A 23857-nucleotide genomic window follows, 5' to 3' on the forward strand; every position below is an offset into this window, starting at 1 on the left:
ATATTCACAGAAGTGACGATTTACTTCTGCACTGGAATAGGAAAATGGCTGCGGCAGTGAAACAACAACTTGCACAGTTGGCTAACCAGTCTCATTCGGGTGGTTCGCATAAAGATGTATCCGAAAAGTATGTTTTTATTTTCAGTTTAGGATATTTAGATTTCGTTTAATATATTCTGCTAATATTGTGCATTGTCACCAACTTTTTATCAAAATGATTTGGTTTTTGGTTGATGCATCGGCCCTGTGAGGACGTCTGGGCAGTGTTCTGTAAAAAGCAACTAAAGATGTGACAGAGTATTTTGTACACTGAAAATAATAAAAGGTATTTGTAAAGCACTAAATCTTCGTTGGAAAAAAAAGCAGCAATAAGCAGTTGCTATACAGCGCTAACATACGTGCACACGAACGCCTGACCAGGAGCAGAAATCATTGAGGTGGGACTGTTGTCAGTTTTTCAAGGAGACGTCGAACAGATGCGCTACTCCACATCTGCTGAAAAAATGGAGCAAAATGTCTAATTTTTTTAAACCCAAAGTGTTGATCATGCCTTGAGAGCCTGTCCTAAAAAGAGAGTTATCCAGTGGGAGTTTCATCCTCTGAAGGCTTGCAGTTCGATTGCCTCTGTACCGTTGGAAAACAACAACAAAACAAACTTGGCAAGTTGCAGATGATTGGCAAGTTAAATTGCAATCTCAGTACTCGAACTAGGCCTGCATGCAGAATGGCAAAAGATTTATCAGTCCCATCCTTAACACCGACAGTGGCTTTCTGAACAGATGCCTCCATTATCCATAGGTGAATGTTTTTGGAGGCAACAATTCAACCCAAGTCAGTTTTTAACCCTCAAAGTGTTGGATATAATAAAACATACATACAGAAATCATGCTTAAAACAAAGGGATAGTTTGCCTCCGCTACCTGTGCTCTGATTTGGGGCATTTGTATGCTTATCAGTAAGAATAAATAGGTAAACCTATACATTTTTGGAAAGTAGAGTGAATGAAGAATCAGATAAAAGTAAGAAAAAGGCTGTAGCTTGTATGTAGTTGGAGATATTCCATAGGATATGATTAATAAATTTTGCACACTTGTTTTCCAAAAACGTCAACCACAATATTTATAGGTATTTTTACATTTTGGAATTAAACTGTACAAAAAATGTTCTGGCTGCAGAATCATGATATGAATATAACTGAAACAATGAAATTATAAGCATTGTATTATTTGTTTGAGACACACCCACCGACGCCACGCACGCGCACGTCTACAATACATCATGCAATCTCAGGCAAAAACAGAAATAAATGTTTTCTTTTAGCTCATGTTGCTTTCAAAAGCAGCAAGAATGCTTTAAATCAAAATAATTTCCAGTTTTCTGTCTTGATTTGGTCAAGAAATCGCAATAGATCCATGCCTAACCCACTTTACCACCCCTCCCCACCCCCATCACCCACCCCCCATTTTTTGTAGCTGGAGACACAAAACTGAATGAACAACAAGCATGCCAGCATGCCCAAGTGTCAAAATAACAAAGCCGTTTTCACCAGAATCCCTGTCAGTAAACGAATCATCACTGGTGACAAGGTCACTCATTTCCTGAGCTTTGTCAACTTCAGTGTCACTCATTGTTTACAAAAATACGAAGATCTGGACTTAAACTCGGTCAAAGTTTGTGCAAACACAAGCAGGGAGGCAGTAACACCAGAACGAGGCAGTTTTACGAAGGCTGCCGAGCAGCATACGATGTCGGACCTTATGTAAACAGAGCCACGATTGTGGCCCATCGCACTTCACTGGGTTAATAACCGGTTAAAAAGTACTGGCCACAGGACAGAAGTGTGCTAAAATTGAATAATTCTGTCAAGGTCTCAAGTGTCTGTAGATTATTGCAATCACTGGCACTGTTGTTGGAGAATGTGTAGGAAGTCTCATTTCCATGAGGATGCTAAGTTCATCAGTCTGCCTCAGTGGTTACTGTCCTCATTAGGGATTTATTGCTTACCAACTTACTTGTTTTAGGTGGCGTCCTCCTTATTTTGAATGAAAATGGACACTATTGAAAACCATCTTGGTCTATAGAAGTGGCTCAACAGCAACACAGGATCTCTTTGTGTTCCTGTGTACATGATCTCCTCATGGTGACTGAACTATATCATAGTAATAGTATGTGGATAGAGCTCTCTTGTGGTCTGCCAGCCTTGATGCTGATGGTACTTGGTGTGGCTATGAATTGGAGATTCTTGATTTGTAAGGAGAGTGGGATTTATGCCCGTACAGCACAGACAAAAGAAAGAAAAAAGTTCAGAAAGATATTTCAACAGTGCAAGAATTATGATGGTGAAATATAAATTTAATTACACATACTTAACCGTGACCCAACTAGTGCAGACTCCGGCAGGGGTCTGACATTCCTGTCCTGTGCAAACTACTATCTGCCTATGCGGAAAAAACGAAACTACGGCGGCATTGATTTCTGATTGGATGTTTTTATTTAGTATTGATCACCTTCAAGTACATTAGCAGAAGAGGACTTGGAGCTGAACACAGAGAACTGAACAACAATGATCAAAAAGAAAGCAGAAAACTAATGAAACTAAGTTATCCCATGACAATGATAATGTTCATTCTTGTGAAACACAAGTTTCAACAAATCATGATTATAAAGTTTCACTAGACTTTATAAGAGTGAGAATAATGTTCATGCATGTAAAACACCAGTTTTAACAAACCATGATAATAAAGTTTCACTAGATGTTATAAGAGTGAGAATAATGTTCATGCATGTTAAACACAAGTTTCAGCAAATCATGATTATAAAGTTTCACTAAACTTTGTGAAAGTGAAACATAACAAATATTGAAATTATAGAAATTATGAATTGTATTGTCTCAAACAATTATACTTTAAATGTTTCAGGTACAAAGTGATTCTTCGACAAATCATCCAGTCTGAGGGGGATGACAAAGTGCCATCCTTACAAGCCTTTGTTGAAGCATGTAGGTATTTGTTCTGTTTAGGGTTAGAAGCAGAAACATGGAAACAATTCCTCAGAGATTGTGTTTAGTTTGAGGTAGAGCAATACGTGGGGGTTTCAAATGAAAGGGATAAGGTGGTTTCAGATAAATGTCAGGGTTGTGCCATGAAAAAACATTCAAGTTGTCTCGTGGATTGACACCACAGACAGTCACAGAGTGCACGCATGCATGAAAACATGCATGCATGCATGCACACACATGCGAGCACATATACACACATATCTACTCTCTATCTCTCTTTGATTTATCCCAGATGCATTTAGACAGATACACAAGAGTAAATGTAATAAAACTGTCAATACAAAAAAAGTTCACACCATCACTATCATCATTAATGATCTTGATTTAAATAAAGAATTACTGCTGGTACACCACTTTAGAAACTTTACAGAAAGCATAACATTTTATTCATCAAAGAGAAAAAGTCAAACAAAAAAAAACCCCAAACCAAAAACAAAATGATTCAAGTCAGTGCAAGCGAATTGTAATGGGAGTTTGAAAAGCAAAAGATGTTTTTCCTTTATGTTTGCCGCCCAACAGTGGTGAATGAGAACGTGAGCCTGGTGATCTCCCGGCAGATCCTAGGTGATTTTGCTTCCCAGTTGGAGCACCTGTCTGACCCTGATGCCAAAGTGGTCGCCCACTTCACCCTGGAGAAGATCCACACACGGGTTATCTCTTTTGAAGAACAGGTGAACGGTGTGTGTGAGTGTGTGTGTGTTTGGTGTGATAAAGTATTTTGGAATTATATATGGTGCTCAGATATATGGATGTACTGACGTATTGCCACATGGATATATTGAATTTGATGTGTTGACTGGCGGAACTGCTGAGTGGTCAAAGCGTTGGACTTTCAATCTGTGAATTCCAAGAACATAACCGGCATGCACCTACCCCCCCCCCCTCCTAAAACAGAGTATGACTGCCAACATAGCTGGGGTTAAGAGAGTCATACACATAAAAGCACACTTGTGTATAAAATGAATGTGGGAGTCGCAGCCCATGAACGAAGAAGATGAAGAAGGAAAAATGTATTCATTGCTGACTAATCCATGTGTTTATGCACTTCTTAGGGTTCAGTCTTTGTGGCAATATCAGAGATTTAAAAGTGCATTCATGACAAGATAGTATGATATTGATCTTGGCTGACACATGTATATATATCTACTCTGATCCAACGAGATCACTCTATCTACATTCCCAGATTCAAACACTCCACAGTTGGCTGCTGCTCTTTTTCTGTTTCTGGACCATCTATACTTTAGACGATCTCCCTCTTTCGCTTCAACAGATATCTACACTCAGCTCTTTCTAGTCTGGCCTTAAAGCTGACATCTCTTTTAAAATAGCTCCCCCCCTCCCGTCCCTTTTTCCAGTCTACAATTTCGCAAGCTTTCTGTTTAAAAAAAAAGTTTTGTCTTTTAAAGTTTTGTCTGAGTTATGACTGGTGTGAAAGCGCTTGATTTTTCTCAGCACAAGATTCAGCACTATATAATGTAAATGCCTTCCTTTTTCTTCTGATGATGATTATCTTTGAAAGTGCTTGACAAGATAGTGTAATGTTGGTCTTGGCTAACGTGGAGAAATGGGTGTTGGTCTTTTTGAAGGTGGCTGCTATCCGACAGTATCTGGCCAATATCTATGAAAGGGAGCAGAGCTGGAGAGAAGCAGCCAATGTGTTGGTGGGCATTCCTCTTGAGACAGGACAGAAGTGAGTACCAAGATGCTGTAAGCATGGAGACATGACTTTGAAAGCATTGTTGCATGCATTGCCCAAACACATCTCTTGATGATTAAACATATAATAGTGAGCAGCGCTGTAGATGACATCTGTACTTAGATTTCATCTCTGATCCTGTTTCTTTTTGTTATTGTGTCAGGTCTTGTATTTCTGTCTCTTGTTTGTCTGCCTGCCTGTTCATATTACACACACATGCACGTGCGCACACATGTGCAGATGTATCATTCAGCCCCTCATTCTGTGCCCCCAAACACACATATATGCAGATACTTTGTTTGGATCCAACAGTCAAAGTTTGATGTACCTTCCTCTGGTTTCGTTAAACTATAGAGCAATGCGAATCTGTTTTATGCATGAAATAGGTGTTTTTTTGTTTGTTTTTAAAATTTTGAAAATATTAAAATTTTGAAAATATTAACATCAAATTCAGTAACTTGTAATTATTACATTTGAGTTATGATTATTCTGTCTTCTGTTTTGTAAAGAAGATATTTATACTTCAGCCTGTTCATGTATTTCTGAAATAATAATGGGACCAAGTGACATGAGAATATTGTCACTTAAACTATACAGATTGTGGGGCAGTAAAAAATGAAAGATAGAGTGGAATAAAATAAAATAAATGTTATAACTTTGGGTTCATTAAAAATGATTCTGGTTTGTAAAGTTTAAAAAAAAAGTTGGGTTTTTTTATGGTTATATATATATATATATATATATATATATATATATATATATATAATCTCCCTCTCTCTCTCTCTCTATTTGCTGCCAGTGATGAAATACTCCAGTGCAAATGTTCTATCTGAAAAAATCTGTTATTAAAATCCTGTCAAATGTTTGTGCCAGGCAATACTCTACAGACTACAAGTTAGCAGCATAAGTGTGTGACATGCAACACTCCACAGGCTACAAGGTAGCATCATAAGTGTGTGTCATGCAACACTCCACAGGCTACAAGTTAGCATCATAAGTGTGTGACATGCAACACTCCACAGGCTACAAGTTAGCATCATGTTGTGTGTCAAGCAATACTCCACAGACTACAAGTTAGCATCCTGTTTTTGTTTGAGGCAATACTCCACAGACTACAAGTTTGCATTGTGTTGTGTGTCAGGCAATACTCTACAGACTACAAGTTAGCATCCTGTTTTTGTGTGAGGCAATACTCCACAGACTACAAGTTAGCATTGTGTTGTGTGTCAGGCAATACTCCACAGACTACAAGGTAGCATCATAAGTGTGTGTCAGGCAATACTCTACAGACTACAAGTTAGCATCCTGTTTTTGTGTGAGGCAATACTCCACAGACTACAAGTTAACGTTGTGTTGTGTGTCAGGCAATACTCCACAGACTACAAGTTAGCAGCATAAGTGTGTGACATGCAACACTCCACAGGCTACAAGTTAGCATCATGTTGTGTGTCAAGCAATACTCCACAGACTACAAGTTAGCATCCTGTTTTTGTTTGAGGCAATACTCCACAGACTACAAGTTTGCATTGTGTTGTGTGTCAGGCAATACTCTACAGACTACAAGCTGGAGACATACCTGAAGATAGCACGGCTGTACCTGGAGGATGATGATGCTGTGCAGGCTGAGGCCTTCATCAACCGAGCGTCCATACTGCAGGCAGACACCAAGAATGAGGAACTGCAGATACATTATAAGGTAAGGAGGGGACCAGATATACTATAAGGTAGGGAGGAAAACATATATGTTATAGCTGCAAGATAGGGAGGGAAGCAGATACACAATAAGGTAGGGAGGGGAACCAGATATACTATAAGGTAGGGGGGGACCTGATACACTATAAGGTAGAGAAGGAACCAGATTTACTATAAGATAATGAGGGGGACCAGATACAGTATAATGTAAGGATGGAATTAGATATAGTATAACGAAGGGAAGGGACCACTATAATGTAGGGAGGGAGCCAGATATTGTGTATGCTTTTGTGGCTGTGACCTGTTCACATATTCAGCTTCTGTATTTTTCTTGCAGTTTTTATTTTACTGTTGAAGTGTCATGTATTTATACAATTTTTGAAAAAAAACAACAAACAAGCAAACAAAAAAAGGCAGAAGTAGATGTCTCCTGTTTTCGTGATGATGAAGTCTTCTGTGTGATGCTCTTTATATGTGAGTGTGTGTGCATGCACAAATATTTATAACATTCAAGATCAGTTTTATGATTTATAATCTTGACGTTAATGCACAGTTTTTGTGTAAATTTGCACTAAAACAAACAAAAAACAAAACAAAGGAAAACAAACAAACAAACAAACAAAAAAAATCAGTTTTCTGATTTTATTTTGTTTTCAAATTCTATGTTTCTGGTTGTGTCAGTTTTGATTTGTTTTTGGTTGTGGTTCATCATCCTATTTCAGTTTAAAATTGAATTGAAAACTTTTTAAAATTTGATTGATTTATATCTGGATTTGATAAGTGTTAAGAATTCTTCAGTATGATTTCTAATTGTACTGAAGGCTGGTTATCTCATCTTTCCTGCATTTCTTTGTGAATATCATTGAATATCTTTTTTTTTTTTGTTGTTTTTTTTTGTTTTTGATGTGTCGTCATGTTATATGATTAGATGTTTTGCAGTACTTGAGTAATTGTCTGCTTGATCTTATTCTGTTGTGCGGAAGACAGAAAAAAAACAAACAAACCGCAAAGTGATAGAAAGTTTTACTTTTAAAGAAAGAACCAGTGAGCAAAGAGAACACAATGGAAACAATGTGAAAAAAAAAAAAGAGCCAGCATGATCTCCCTTTGTTCTGGTGTTCACTTCAACTCATTGGCTGAAAATGTTGCAAGGTGGCACCAGTGGCAGGCAGAGAGCAAATGATCCCTGAAAGTTTTAAAAATAGTAGAAAATTTTAGAAAGTTGTAACAGATAGCTGAACATTTTTTTTTCTTTTACTGCAGGCTTGTTATGCCAGAGTGTTGGACTTTCGCCGGAAGTTCATCGAAGCTGCTCAGCGCTACAATGAGCTGTCTTACAAGACCATCATAGCTGAGGAAGAGAGACTACAAGCATTGAAGAACGCCCTGATCTGCACCATTCTGGCTTCTGCTGGTGAGATGGGGTTCTTTTAGTGTTGCAGTGGATGTAGTACTTTGTGTGAGCAGTGAGGGGGATGGATTCATGTGATTTTTTTTCCCAACACCACGAGTTGATAATTGAAAAAGGTGGGGTTTTTTTTTGGTTTTTTTTTGCAAGTCATTGTTCAGCTTATGAAAGGAGTTATAAAAAAACCCCCAGACAACCATGCTTACAGATGTGTAAATATAGACATCCATGCAAATTGAAGTCACACATGCTTATAAATATATGAAAAGCATGAGACTTTGAGGGTGAGTGTATGTGCACAGTATGAATCCATATATGTACATTCGCACAAGCACACACACTTACACACATACACACAGTTGTGTGCATGTTCATACACGTGTACGTACATGTATGAATGCATGAAAAATGACGTAACAATCTTACATCACATGTATGTGCAAATGCACATTCATGTGCCCTCAAAACTACACACATACATTCACAGAGTGGCTTGCCATGTCTTTTCTGTTTTATTGCATAATCTGACACTCTTGGAAATGATGTGTTGCAGGTCAGCAGAGATCCCGTATGCTGGCAACCCTGTTCAAAGACGAACGTTGTCAGCAGCTGTCCGCATTTAACATTCTGGAGAAAATGTTAGTTTGAAATAACTGGTTTTGGATGGTTACATGTGTGGATCTGGGACATTTGTTAACACCTGGATGAGTAAAGAACTGAACTTGGCAGAACTAAGTTCCTTATACTATTTGAAATTTTACTGGAATTATCATTGCATGATTTTTTTTGTTAACCTACTGTTTCATTGCTGTCTAATGGTTATATGCATTACATTGATCTAGATACTTTATAAAGCGCCTGTCCTCGGTCAGAGACCAAGCTCTAAGCGCTTTATAAACAAGGGGTCGTTTACACAACAGGCTGCTTACCTGGGTAGAGCCAACTGACAGCTGCCATTGGGCGCTCATCATTCGTTTCCTGTGTCATTCAATCAGATTTCAGGCACGCACACATACACACTCCGACAAACATGTAACATTTAACATTTTATTTGTATAGCCGTTTTGTTTATTTACCCTGCCATGTAGGCAGCCATACTCCGTTTTCAGGGGTGTGCATGCTGGGTATGTTCTTGTTTCCAGAACCCACTGAACGCTGACATGAGTTACAGGATCTTTAACGTGCGTATTTGATCTTCTGCGTGCGTATACACATGAAGGGGGTTCAGGCACTGGCAGGTCTGCACATATGTTGACCTGGGAGATCGGAAAAATCTCCACCCTTTACCCACCAGGCGCCACCGAGATTTGAACCCAGGACCCTCTGATTGAAAGTCCAACACTTTAACCATTCAGCTATTGCGACGGTCGTTTGTATGAAGTTTGTGACAGGAAGGTTGATTTCTTACAAACACTGAGCTTGAAAGCACTGTTGTGTTTTGTTTACAGCAATGAATGGATTGGAATGTGATTTAATTGAGTTCTCTGTGAGAAATGAGAAATGTTGGAAGAAAGGGATGAAAGATATTTTTCATTGTTGTTCAGGACAAAAAATAGAGGCAGGGTTCTTTTGAACTGTTTTATGTTGTAAGTTGGTCTTGTTTTATCTGATTTCTATTTTTGTTACTTAGGTTTGAAATCTGAAATGATGATAAATGACCATCAAAGAATGTTTGACATGTTTCAGGTACCTGGACAGAATTATACGCAGCAGTGATCTGCATGAGTTTGAGGGCATGCTTCTGCCTCACCAGAAGGCCATCACAGCTGATGGTCAGTGATGTTATAAACACATGGAGGGGTGGGGGAAGGCATAGCCATGGGTAGATAGAATAACCCTGTGGATTTTCAGAAATGGATGGATGCTCATGTTTGTGCAAAGGCACTGGACACAAGTGTAGAACAGACAAATTGTAATGCAGTAGGTGGCCAACTTTATTCATATATACAGACAGAAACTCTTGTGTGTGCTTGTGTGGATCTGTATGTCACCTTTTTTCTTTTTTTTCTTTTTTCAAAATATCAAAGCCTCAGGCTTACAGTATGAAACTTCCATGACATTGTTTCCTTCCTCAAGGCTTTTCTTCATTGTTTGTGTATGTGTATTTTAATCCATTGATTCTCATGGTAAAACAGGGCAGTCATATATAAAGGGTGTGGTGATACGACAGGTTCTACCATTGTGGACCGTGCTGTGATAGAACACAACTTGCTGTCGGCAAGCAAACTGTACAACAACATCTCCTTCACTGAACTGGGGGCTCTACTGGAGATTCCACCAGCAAAGGTATGCATTCGTTGTGTTTGATGACTGTGTGATAGAACGCTTCTGCCTTGTCATAAATAAATGGTCTGATAAATCTGGTCTGAAGGGCTTTGGTTTTAGAAAAAGAAGAAAAAAAAGAGGGTGTGAAGGGAAGGAGAGAATGTTGATGACATCAGTGTCTAATAGTGACAAGTTTTACAAATGAATGGTTGTAGTGTTAGCATCAGAAGGTCGGCAGTGTGAATGATTGTGGTGTTAGCAGAAGAAATGGTGAGTTTTCTGTGGATGGATTTGGTTTTCGCAGTAGAAAAGAGGGGTAATCTGTGAATGGTTGTGGTGTTGACAGTAAAAGAGTGAGTTATTTGTGAATAGTTGTGGTGCTGGCAGTTGAACAGGGAATTTATCTATAAATAGTTGTAGTGTTGGGAATAGAAAAGGAGGGTAATCTGGTAATCTGTGAATAGTTGTGGTGTTGGCAGTAGAAAAGGGGGGTAATCTGTTTCTTCTTGTTGCAGGCGGAGAAAATTGCCTCTCAGATGATCACGGAAGGCCGTATGAATGGTTATGTTGATCAGATTGATTCCATTGTACACTTTGAAGGTGGGAGGATTGTTATTCTTAGAGTATATTTGTGTGTGTTGTCTCTATGTAGATAAATGGAGTGGAGTGTTCACCAAGTGGTAACGCGTCTGCCAAGGAAGTGAGAGAATCTGAGTGCACTGGTTTGAATCCCATAGTTGCCAGTATTTTTTCTTTCCTCCACTAGACCTTGAGTGGTGGTCTGGACGCTAGATATTTGGATGAGACAATAAACCGAGGTCCTGTGTTCAGCATGCACTTCGCGCATGTAAAAGAACCCACGACAACAAAAGGGTTGTCCCTGGCAAAATTCTTTTAGAAAAATCCACTTTAATGGATAAACAAATAGAATTGCAGAAAGGAAAAAATACCAAAAAATGGGTGGCTTTCTCAGTGTAGCGACACCCTGTCCATGGGGAGAGCAGCGTGAATTTAACACACAAATCGTTTGTGATAAAAGAACAATACAATGCAATGCAATGCAATGCAATACAAATTACAATACAATACAATACAATACAATACAATACAATACAATACAATATGCGTATGTAAGTGTGTGAGCTTTTTTATGTTTCATTCAGTGTCTCTGGTGGTGTTTCTTTTTTTAAATTAAAAAAAAAATCCTTTTGTTTAATTCCTTGACTGCTGAATCATGGTGAAATTGAATAAGTGTAGCATGAATCTGAGGGACAATTTCTACATTTTGTATACTTATTAGTGGTTTAGTTGATCTTCCTGATAAAAAGTTTTGTATTTTCAAGAGGAAGAAACAGTGATGACCTGCATCTTGACTTTTGAGCTCTGTGTTGTCTCAGTGAGGCTGCAGGCCTTCACTGATCAGCATCTTGTTCTTTTTACCTCAGCTCTGTGAAGAATAACTGGGGCACCGCACAGCAGAACTGTTAGCCAGATTCCTTCGGGTCTTTCGGTAGCATGCCATAGCCTGGGCCTCTGCAAATGGTTTTCCTGTTCATGCTGCAGTGTTGTCAGTCCATAGTTATGTTTTGTTTCTGTTCCCCTCTTTCTCCCTCCCCCAGCAGCTCCTTGGAGGATTGTTTTAGCAAGGCCATTGGATTTTGTTACATTGCCATACCAGCATAGTTTTCTTTACTGATGTGAGCAGATCTTCATAAGGTCCGATGTGCTGCTTGATGGTTTGGTGTACTTGTTCACTGGTGATGTGATCAGTGTATATGATGTTTAGTGTCTTGCGATAACTCCTCATTATCATGCCCATCAGCAACGTTGTAGGGGTTAAAGAAAAAAGTTGAAGAACTTTTTCATTTTGTTGTCACATTGTTCTCAAAGCTTCGTTGATGGTTGCTTTGCAGCTCGTGAGACGTTGCCGATGTGGGACCGCCAGATTCAGAGCCTGTGTTTCCAGGTCAACAACATCATTGAGAAAATCTCACAGACATCTCCTGACTGGTTTGCTAAAGCCATGGAAAGTCAGATTCAGTAGATCATCTGGATGCTGTGTGTGTGTGTGTGTGTGTGTGTGTGTGTGTGTGTGATGGACACTCTGGTCTTTGAATCCACTATTTCTTTATAAAAGCGACACTGAGGATGTGTTTGCTTACATGTTTTGGGCTTGTGTAAATGTTGTTAATTAAATTGGTATTGAATTGTGGGTGTGTGTGTGTATGTATGTGTGTGCGTGCATGTTTCTTCTCTTTTTTTTATTAACTTTTTTGTATGCACTTATGCTTTTGCATGCACTTCGTGTATGTGTGTGAGTGAGCGTGTGAGTGAGTGTTAAAAACAAGAACATGTATGTTCTTTGCTTTTGATCAGTGAGGCTAAATAAATTGTATGGAATTTGGAAGATGTTGTGCGGCACCCACCAATGGATTTGATAGCATGAGTTGAATGATAATGTAATTGTTTTTTGTTGTTGTTTTTTTTATGAATAAAAGTAAAATACATAGTTGTGCAAAGATCTGTTGTGTTTAGACATTTTTTTTAATTTCTGGTTTATATTGGAATGTTCTGACTTTTTGTGACTACAATGCATTTCACATTTCAGCTACATTCAGTGTTAGAAAAAGAAAGAGAAAACCAAATAAATGAATCTTGATTCAGTGGAAAATGGAATTTGTGTGTCTGACCAAAAAAGATTGTTCTTTGAATTTTTTTTTGTTCTTTTGTGAGGACATGTTTGTTTTGAACCTTGTGTGTGGTACATCCTGTACATTATTTATTGCAATGCTGAGCAGTAAACAACAAGAAATGATAATCCTGATGGAACCCAGTATTCTGTCAAGTCTGTGGCTAATTACAGGACAAAATGGCTGTTTAAGCGTAAGGGAGTGACTAATTTATTTTTTTATTTTTTATTTTTTGGTGGTTGTTGTGATACTGAAATGTTTATAGCTTGGATCAAGGGGCTGATAAACAGGAGTGTTGTCAATAGCGAAACAAAGTGAAATATATATATATTTTAGATACCTAAATACCAATACAGAAATCTGAAAAAAAAGAAAATACTGGCAACTATTTGTTTAGCTTGGCTGCAGTGTTTGCACAGGCTGCAGTCAACTAGTGTTCCTCTGTCATCAAGCAACTCATGACAAATTTCAAAGTTTTTGAAAAAAATGTTTAGGTAATCAGAAGAAATGAAAACAACCAACATAACACTGACTGCCTGAACTTTCAGTTTTCGACATCAGCCCTTATTGATAGGACTGAAGCACCCTCCAAGATCTATGGAAATAGTTGGGATGAACACAATGATGAAATGTGTCTTTCTTTGACATGACAGGCTACACCATAACACAGTGACACAGGATACACATGCATAGTGCCAGGGTTTATTCTGTTGAGGTAGGTATCAAAACAAACAACCCCCCTCAAAAACAACAACAAACAAACAAAAAACAAAGGAAGGTTAAATAAGTTGTATTTGTTAAGACTGTGCTGGTCAGTAGGTGCACAAGAGAACTGGTTGTTAATACTTCAAGAACAGCCATGAGAAATGCAGTGTGGTGATCTTTGAGTTACTTATAGACTTTACCTTGCCTGTCATTATCATTCGGGGATTGAAGCAGGTAGTTCCCTTCACAATATCTTATCACCAGTGCCCATTAATTTCAGCTGGCTGATAATCTTTGGTGGATTTGAGAGGCAGTAGGAGTTTATGTCAGCAGACTCTGTAAGAGGTTAATTGATGTCTTGTCTTTAGCAGAGTTATGGAACGTCTTCATTCAGAATGTCTTGTACATGTTTTGCTTCTGGAATAATACATTTTGATAGAGATTGTCTGTCTGTGGGTTTTATGTTAGTGTATTTGTGTGAGAGTGTCAGAGTGTGTGCATTTGTGCAAACTGGAATAACAGGGAGCACAAATTCAAATTACAAATGCAGATTAATTTTTTTCTTTTAAATATCAGAATGGTGAAGGAGCCCCTGCTATCTGCAAAAAATATTGACATTATATAAAAGGAGAATGACACTGAGAAGTCTCTGTGAAGAATAGTGACTGGCAATTCAGTTTCTTTATCTATTTGTTAAGATACAATTGATGGGTGTTTAAAAGCCGTATCAGTGCAAACAGTTACTGAATAAACCAGTCATTAAGACAAAATGGAAGACAGAAGAACAAAGCATGTTTTGTTTCTCCATGGATCATGTGATGCATATATAACGTACAGTATTATGGGTTTGGACATGAGAAATGGGCAAGGGTTCCCCATGTGTGCATGTTTGTGTGTCTTAAGATTAAAGTTCAGTTTGTGTGTGTTTCGCTGAAAGCAGTGGTTATAGAGGTTTTGAAAAACATAACAAAACGAAAAGAAAAATTAATGTAGGATAGTTTCATAAAGAGCATCCGGCACACACATTAAAATCGACCAGCGTTTTGTGCTGACCACAGGCAGTCTCTGTGTTTACCTTTCAGGCTGATGTCTGCACAACAGAACTGTATCATGTCTGTGGAGCTACGCAACACAACAAATTGACCTTGACAGAACTGAAGCTTAGAGGCTGTTACACTCCACTGTGTAAGAATGAGAGAGGCCCCTGTCTGAGTGGTGACTGCCCACCCATCATCTATATTGGTTCTGACATGGGGTACACTGGCAGAAAGAGTCTCACGTGCTGCTGGTCTCCCCTCGATGGAATAATCCCCCCCCCCCACCCGGACACTTTATTGATAATGGACATGTCGAGGGAAACAGGAGAATGCAAATGTCATGGAGCCTGCTGATGTGTGTGTGGTCTGAAACACCTGAGGCTTGCTGTAGGGTGGAAGCAATGTGCTGTCACTCAGGTGTCAGTCTTAATGATAACAGTAATAATTATAATGGATACTTATATAGCAGTATTCTGAGAAGTTGAGCATCAGAAGAAGAGCAGTCTCGGCCTTCCATTTGCAGTGGTAGTGGCTGTGTGCATCGCTATGTGTACATGCCCACAGTTGCACAAAAACACCCTACCACACACACACCATCAAGTTTGAATTTTAATGTTTTTTTTATTCACAGAAAACAACCAATCACGTAACATGACTTTGCAGTGACACAATTATACCAACAGTAACATCAAAATCATCTGCACGACACCAGTAACAAGTGACAAGAATTTGGCTTGGCAGTGACAAAAGCGGTTGACAAAACTTTACACATGACATGTATCACCATTCGAGAGACGCACATATTTTGTTGATGATTCTCAAGAGCAAGATTCAGATGGGAAAAAAGACCAAAAACAGATACGCAACTTAACACAAGACATGCAGAGACTTGGTGGCACTTAAATCCAAGAAAATGTGTATGTGTGTGTGTATGCACATGTGTGCTTCATGTTTCTGTCATGTGCATACATGTGAATGTTTGTGTGTCCATGTGAGTTTTCAATGCTTTTGTTTCTCATTTGTCTCCAAGTGCATGCACTTAAATTAGAAATTTAATATAGACATGTGACGTTTCAGTTTGTATGATGATTAGGCAGCAAATTTGACCAGGTGAGTTAGCAATTTAAGTGCAGGTGAAGTTAAAGGAAAAGTATGATTCAGCTAATTTCAAAGCTTGAAGATTCGAGACAAATTGAACATTGTGCAATTTTCTTGGCTTTAGGAGTTGGCAAATCAGATTTAATGGCATGCAATTTTTGTGGCCTTCCCCGACCCACCCCCTTCCCCCCATCTTTTTGCTTTACATGCTTAGACACACACACACACACACACACACACAAACACACACGCTCATGTATCTGCACATGGGCAAACTCACACATTCACTTGTCATGATGTGCATGTGCACACACACACACACACACACACACACACACACACACACAAGAACTAGAAGCACAAAACACTTTATTCTTTTTGGTATCTAAAATGGAAAATGCATTTTATTTTACAGTGACAGTATCACATACAGTGTTACCAGTGTTGCTGGAATTGTTATTATGGACATCCTTGCATATCTCAATGCATCAGCATTCCCACATGAATAGACACAAGAATCAGAAAGGCCTGTAGGAACTAAAGGAAGTCTCAAACAAACCTATTCAAGCATTCAACGCTCAGCACTCATGTCATAAACACTCAATGCATGTGAACTGCTGCAATATTAAAAATAAACAGGTCTGTTGCTGAGAAGAACATGTGAATTAAATCCAATGTTACTGACATGTGTTGAGAAATGACAAATCAAAATAAACTAATCAATATGAGTGTGAGATAAAAACTGAGAAAAAAAATCTTACTTTAAAATTTTTTTTTATTGGACTGATTGGCTGGCCCAAACAGCTTTTGATTATGACCATAATGATCACAGACAACAAAAATTAAGTGATTTAAAAAGCCACAATAACAACAAAATTAAGTGAAAGTATATATAATCCCACTGGGCTTAGACCAGAACATATATGCGTACGCATGCATGCACACACACACACACACAACACACACTGCAGCACACAAACATACACATGTAAATGCATACACACACACGCCACAAGTGTGTGCGCACTCACACACCTACACACAGGCATGCCGAAAAAGGCTTTGGTGTGTTTTTGTTCCTGTTTGGAAAGTAAAATGCATATGCTACATTAATGTTAAGAAATGGTGCACAAAGAAGAATTACATTGTATACAGCACTGAATATAGCTTTCATTGCTTTTGTCTGCATTTAATCACATTGGGACATATTGATAGTAAAACACACTTAAACAATACCTATCCACACATTAAACATTAAACAAAATTGAGCCATATACCATACACAAAACAACTAGTGCGCGTGTGGGTGGGGTGGGTACGGGTTAGCAGAGAGAGAGAGAGAGAGAGAGAGAGGAAGGAAGGGAGGGGAAACAAGCACTGTGACTTTTGTCATTGCGCGTGCCTTAGATACATCGTTCAGGGGCCACCACTCTTGAAGACTTTTACTCGGGGAAAGAATGGCTTTGACAATTTGATTTTATTCTTTTTTTGGTTGGCGTCTCTCTCTCTGTGTGTGTGTGTGTGTGTGTGTGTGTGTGTGTGCGAGTGCGTGCGTGTGATGCCTTCCACAAGCATTACTGCAAAGTGAATGTAGGCCTATCAATCGAAGTATTCCACAGGCTTGAGTATACATAGATCTGCTATCAACCCAGTTGTTTCCTTGGCTGAAACGGCAGTTTCAGGCTGCGTTTGATCTCAAAGTGGCTGCAGCAAACAACATTTGGAACAACACAGAACTGTTTGGTACATAAGAGCGGTAGTCACTGTGACACCTGAGGGGGGAAAGGAATTAAAACCTGTAAATAGATAAACAAATAAATGACTAAAACCGCAACAGAAGCCTCAGTATAGACAACTTGCTGATTGCATTTTTTAAATAAATCAGGTTTCCCCCATTTGCTGATTGGATTTTTAAAAAAAATCAGGTTTCCCCCATATTTGGTACAATGTTTACTCTGTGATGTTTTCTTGGTGATTATTGAAAAAAACAAAACAACAACAACAACAAAACCAACCAATCAAAACAAAACGCACACACACACACACACCCACAGAGAGAGAGAGAGAGAGAGAGAGAGAGAGAGAGTGGTGAGGGGGTCTTATACAACAGTGATAGTTTTCAGTATCAACATTAGAAAGTGTGTGGCGTGTACATTATCATATGCAAAGGCCATCTATAAACTTATATGATGATTGATATTTTATGATTTTTTTCATTATCAGCCATGAACTGAAAAACGTATGAGTACGGCAGCTAGTTTTCGGGTCGAAGTACACGGCCTATTTCCAAAACTGATGACAAACAATATATACACCACGTGTGTTCATTGAGAGAAATAGGAAAATCCAAAACATACCCTTATATATAACTATCATATCCGTATACACAACTACCATATATATATATATATATATATATATATATATATATATATATATATATATATATATATATATATATATATATATATATATATATATATATATATATATGGTTCACATCATCAATCAACAATATTAACCACTATACTAATCAGACAATTAACTGTTTCTGACGTCGACAAACACTTACACCACCCGCAACAAGCAATAATAACGTTGCAGCTGCACATACTAATTTCAAAGCAATCGACATTTCTCAGACATAGGCACAAATGCAGCTGTCACTTATAACAAACTGACAAAACGCAAATAGATACAAACTTACAAAATTTAATGCACACGCTTCTCATACAAAAATTTATAGACGCACCCCCCCCCCCCATCCCCGAAAAAAACAACAACAACAAAAAACAAAAACAAACAAACCCAACCAACAAAAACAACAACAAACAAACAAAACAAGTATAAACAGCAACCAAAACCACACACACACACACACATATAGAGGTTACCAGTGTGTGTGTGTGTGTGTGTGTGTGTGTGTGTGTGTGTGTGTGTGCGTGTGTGTGTGTGTGTTTGTGTAGGGTCTTTATTATTACTTATACCAACTTACAAAATCCAAAATATTACTTTTACGATACTTACAATTATGCCAACAAAAATCATTCTTTGGATATTTATACGATACTTTCAGAAATGCCAATAAAATCGTAAAATCGATCTTTGGAGTACTGACGACGAGTTGGTATTGACACACACATACACATACACACAAGTAATTATATACACCATCGGTCGTTACCCCCTCTCGATCTGTGCTTTGGAACGTAGGTTAATTAACCCAAAAGGCGACGTACTACACATACTACACATTCCTGGTCAAACAAAGAACAACTGATAAATATAGTAAACAGCCATGTAAACGCCCAGAATCCAGGAAACGACCACCCCTTCATTTTGGGTTAAAAACAAAACAAAACAAACAAACAAACAAAAAAACCCACCTGTGCTTATTATGCTAAAATACTTTCCGTTGGAAAAGCCTCACCCCCTGTTTAAAAGAAAAGACAGTCTAGTTTGCTAGTTGGATCACGTTGCTTTACAAAGCGGTGCAGATGTAGACACAGATAAAGAACAGAACATCTGAATAAGATGTCTGCGTGTCATTGAAAAAAGCTTCAAGTGCGATCACGACGTAGGCTACGTCACTCCACGACGAAGTGGTTTGGTTCAGTACGAAGCGTTTTGTTTTTTAGTGCTTGAGGAGAAAGAGAAGGAAGGTGGTAGAATGGTTAAGACGTTCATCTGCCAACACGGTATCTGTGAGGGTCTGGGTTCGACTCCCGCTGTCGCCTTTCCCCCCAAAGTTTGACAGAAAAATCAGACTGAGCGTCTGGTCATTCGGATAATAAACCGAGGTCCCGTGCGCAGCACGCACTTGGCGCAATGAAAAAAGAACCCACGGCAATGGAAGGGTTGTCCTCTGGGAAATTTTAACAGAAATCTTCTCGGATATAATATTTATATGTACAACTATAATAATTATATGCATGCACTCAGTTAGGCCTGACTAAGCGTGTTGGGTCAAGTTGCTGGTCAGGCATCTGCTTAGCAAATGTCGTGTTGCGTGTCAGGATTTTTCCTGAACACAGTGACGCGTCCTTGAGAAACTGAAACTGAAAATGCGGAGAACGTGTACATTCAGTTATCGACAAGTCAGATACCTGTCACCTGTTGGCCTGTGCATGGATACCAAGAATACATACTGTTGTGTTTGCAAACAGACATTTCGTGATAGTTCCCGGACTATCCTTCTGATATATCGAGTTCCTGCACGCATGAAGTAAAAGCCCAGCCATGGTGAAACAAAGTAATAGATTATGGGCTTCCGCGTACACTTGATTTAAGTACCTTGTAAACACCATGGCATTCCAAAATTAATTCTTAGAATGAAACTTGTGCAAATAGGGGTCCCGCAGTGGGCACTTGCAAGGTGGTTTACACTACTACTACTTCTACTACTCCTACTACTACGACTACTTGTACAGCCCGTAGCACGACCTCATCATGAGATCGAAGTAGCAGTCATCGTCGACGGTGGCCGAGACGCCGGCGTAGTAGTGATGGAACTCCTCCCTGGTGACCATGCCGTCAGGGCTGCCCGGCGTGTCCAGCGAGTCCAGGAAGTACTGCAGTGTCTGCTCCTCCGTCCACTCCCCCGACAGGAACTTGGGGTGCCTCTGCACGTTCTTCTTGTACACCACTGTGGGACAGCACAGACAGACACGTAGTGTTTCGTTTATTGCACACAGTGGTTCTTTCTGCTACCACACAGTACGTTTATTTATTTATTTATTTATCTATTAAGACGTCTTGCTATGGCGCATATTCTGGAAGCTCTAAGCGCTTTACAGCAGCACAAAGAGCATTATTCACTCAAACACCCCCACAATCACACACACATATTATTTGAAACATAAATAGACGTGTATGGTTGTTGTAGTGTGTGTGTGTGTGTGTGTGTGTGTGTTGTTGTTGGTTGATTGGTTTGCTTTGGGTTTGGTTTGTTAGTATCTTATTTTTCTTTTATGATTATCATTTTCTTTGCTTTTTGTTTATTTTACATCCCCACCCCCTTTTTATTATTTCTTTTAAAACTATTCTTTTTCTTCTTTTTACTTCACTTTCTTCTACTTTGCAACAGGTTTTTTTCCGCTCTCTCTCTCTCTCTCTCTCTCTCTCTCTCTCTCTCTGTGCTTGCGCGCGCTTGTGCATGCTCGTCCCTCGTCCCTCCCAACTGTCCCTCCTAGCTGCGCTTTTTAAAAATCCGTATCACGAACCGGAAATTCTGAGACTCAAACCACAGTTTCCAGCTGGCATTGAAAAGAACTAACACAAACCCCCAAACGGCAATACCTGAACATGAAGATCAAAGCATTCCGACACTCTCCCCTTTCAAAACTGAAGTGTTAAGTGCTTAGCTCCCCTTGATGTTAATTAACCGTTACCTTGAAAATTATATGACAAGGCCTTTCCGTTCCAAGCTCATGTGTCCTTCGTTTTTTTTAGCCAAACCCTACGCGAAGGAAGTTGCTTGGCGGAAAATCTGTAACCCTCTCAGATCCCTCTCCCCAACTTACTTCATTTCTAAATTGGTTCAAGAATTTCGCGCGCGCGCGCGCGCGTGTGTGTGTGTGTGTGTGTGTGTGTGTGTGTGTGTGTGTGTGTGTGTGTGTGTGCGTGCGTGCGTGCGTGCGTGCGTGCGTGTATGTGTGCGTGCGTGCGTGTGTGTGTGTGTGTGTGTGTGCGCGCGCGTGCCGTGTGTGTATAAGGAAGACACACACAGAGACAGACAGATGCTCAAACCAAATCTTTAATCGATGAGTTTGTGATTCCCAAATCTCTTCCTAACCTAGACATTTCTCTCCCCCACTTATCCCCTTCCATCTCCCCCCCCCAAACCCCCTCCATCGTCCTCCCCCCCCCCCCACCCGCCCCTCCTAAAACAGAAAAGAAAAACATCAGCCTGCACCGTTTGTCGGACGTGTTCTTGCCGTCGTCACGTTTTAAGCTCAGAAGACACCAAGGAACAGAAGCACGTGCAGAATGAAGGATGGAGGACAGGAGAAGGAAGGAGGGGTAGGAGGAACATCGTTTATTTATTATCAGACTTCGGGTAATTTCATTCCCGAGCAAAGAAACAAGGGGTGGTGGGGGTGGGGGTGGGGGGGAGGGGGGGGGAAAGGGGGCGGGAGGAGAAAAAGAAAAAAAAAGAACAAACAAACAACAAAAACCAACTAACCAAACCAAATGACATCATCCCCTCTTCCCCAGATTCAGTCACAGGCTTTCAGCTTGAACTGACAGGGGATTCAAATTCAAATTCATGCAACACACACTGGCAGCTGAGCCCCAATATCTCCCTTCCTTTTCATAACACAATACACCTTATCCTTAAGTCTCCTCTCTGTCGTTAGCCCAAAACATACCCCTCTTCCCTCTCTGAGAAAGAAAGAAAATACGACACGTATCTAAGAAACCTCATTGGAGGAGCGGAGCTGGGACGCATACACGTATTTTGTACATGTCGTTCTGTTCGCAAAGCCCACATCTTTTCTCTCTCTCAAATGGTTTATTGACTTAATTAAGCATTTTGCTCATATCAGGGGAGGGGGGAAAGGGGGAAATCACTGAGAAGCACCAAAACATGAAAAAATGTTCTTCCACTCTCTCTGAAACACACATACCCGCACGTGCGCGCAGGCACACACACTGGGATGTTCACAAAATGGATGAGGGAGAATGGCAGTAGGAGGAGCTGAGGGCGGCGGGGAGGGGGGGGGGGGGGGGGGGGGGGTGTTAAGAGAAAGAAAGGAAACATGAGACGCACCCTAAGAAACTTAATTCATTGGAGGAGCTGAGCTGAGACGGCATACGTGTATTTTGCACATGTCCTTCGCAAAAGCCCATCTCTTTTTCTTTCTTTCTCAAGACGTGACTCAATCCCCTGGGCTCTTCTCTTCCGATCCAATCTGACAGCTGACGCAAGAACACGAAGAAACTTTCCCAGCGACAGTTTGATTTGAGAGCCAGGGTAAGGGGAGCAATGGACAGCCGAGGAGATCACAGCGTTCCTGTGCCTTGCCTGCATTGAGGCTTATTATTATCGCCCTTCCCATTATTCCAGCCCTGATCAATGCGACGGTGTTCTTGTGAAACTTATGGTAAGCGCACGCGCGTGCATGTGTGTGTGTGTGTGTGTGTGTGTGTGTGTGTGTGTGCGCGCGCGCGTATGTGTGAAACAAGTCGTGGGGAACTGCAAGGCCAGGTCCATACCTGTTAACTCTCTCCATACGAACGGCGAAAGAGACGACGTTGACAGCGTTTCAGCCCAATTACCATCATCCAAATATTGCAAGCGGAAGGCTCTTATACTGAAGAGGTGAATGCTGACAAAGAATACCACAATTCTGACGACGGAAGCTAAAGGTTGGGTCATTCAGACACCCACTGGACATCCGAGGGGTCTGTGTAGAGGAGAAGAGAGGACTGGCCGTACTGAGTGAGTTAAAGATGCAAAAGCGCAAAAAAGTGTATTTTTTTCTCTACTCCCCCCCCCTCTCTTATTCTCTTAGCCCCCATATCTCCCTTCCTTATCATAAAATCACAGTACACCCCACCCCTAAATTTCCCCTCTCTCGTTATTCCATACGTAGCCCCCATTACCTCATCTCATTACCCAATATCTCCCGCTCATACCTCCCTTCCCCTACTCTCTCTCTCCCTCTCTCTGGAGTTTAACGACCTATTGGCAGAAAGCCCTAAAAGTGAAGTTGTTCTGGGTTCGAGTCTTGCATGGTTGGGTGAAGGCTGTAGTTGTTCGAGATGGTGAGTCCCGAGTTCTTTGAGCAGTGATCCATACCTGTTACATACTTTCTCTTACTACCCTTTTCCGAGAGTTGAGAGGGTGGGGAGAGTGACAGGTGGGGGAAGGGTGAAGGGGGCGGGAGGGAGGGGTGATTAAGAGAAAGAAAGGAAACAAGAGACGTATCTGAGCTGAAAATAATCAACGTGTTGATTGTGGCTACACAACAGAAGACGCATACACGTATTTTGTACATATCCTTCTATTCGCAAAGCCCACATCTTTTCTCTCTCTCAAATGGTTTATTGACGTAAGCATTCTGCTCATATCAGGGGAGGGGGAAAAAGGGGAAATCAGAAGCACCAAAACACGAAAAAATGTTCTTCCAGTCTCTCCGAAACACACATACCCGCACGTGCGCGCAGGCACACACACTGAGATGTTCACAAAATGGATGAGGG

At 40.1% G+C, this 23857-nt stretch overlaps 2 protein-coding genes across 5 annotated transcripts in view; one reads left to right on the top strand and one right to left on the bottom strand.

The window, feature by feature from the left end:
• The first annotated feature begins 34 nt into the window (after positions 1-34).
• On the top strand, positions 35-13956 carry LOC143284822 (COP9 signalosome complex subunit 4-like). The gene is made up of 11 exons (XM_076591878.1): positions 35-127; positions 2919-2998; positions 3578-3729; positions 4645-4748; positions 6297-6450; positions 7710-7860; positions 8408-8492; positions 9541-9626; positions 10025-10140; positions 10635-10719; positions 12033-13956. The coding sequence occupies exons 1-11, from the start codon at positions 45-47 to the stop codon at positions 12161-12163; spliced, it is 1227 nt and encodes a 408-aa protein (XP_076447993.1). The 5' UTR covers positions 35-44; the 3' UTR covers positions 12164-13956.
• A 4156-nt stretch (positions 13957-18112) lies between these two features.
• Positions 18113-23857, bottom strand: part of LOC143292872 (calcyphosin-like protein) — a 72756-nt gene continuing 67011 nt past the window's right edge. For all 4 annotated transcript variants that reach the window (XM_076603531.1, XM_076603523.1, XM_076603549.1 and 1 more), the window contains exon 3: positions 18113-20294. In XM_076603531.1, coding sequence (XP_076459646.1) covers positions 20068-20294 — 227 coding nt within the window. In that variant the 3' untranslated portion in view covers positions 18113-20067. The remainder of the gene's footprint in view (positions 20295-23857) is intronic.

This window comes from Babylonia areolata, chromosome 1 (assembly GCF_041734735.1).
Source record: "Babylonia areolata isolate BAREFJ2019XMU chromosome 1, ASM4173473v1, whole genome shotgun sequence".
NCBI classification, from domain to species: domain Eukaryota; kingdom Metazoa; phylum Mollusca; class Gastropoda; order Neogastropoda; family Buccinidae; genus Babylonia; species Babylonia areolata.

Bases quoted from the DNA above. Each gene is read 5' to 3' on its own strand.
- LOC143284822 (XM_076591878.1), top strand. From the start codon at position 45: ATGGCTGCGGCAGTGAAACAACAACTTGCACAGTTGGCTAACCAGTCT. The intron at 2,999-3,577 runs GTAGGTATTTGT...GCCGCCCAACAG, and splicing joins ACAAGCCTTTGTTGAAGCAT to TGGTGAATGAGAACGTGAGC. The intron at 3,730-4,644 runs GTGAACGGTGTG...GTCTTTTTGAAG, and splicing joins TTATCTCTTTTGAAGAACAG to GTGGCTGCTATCCGACAGTA.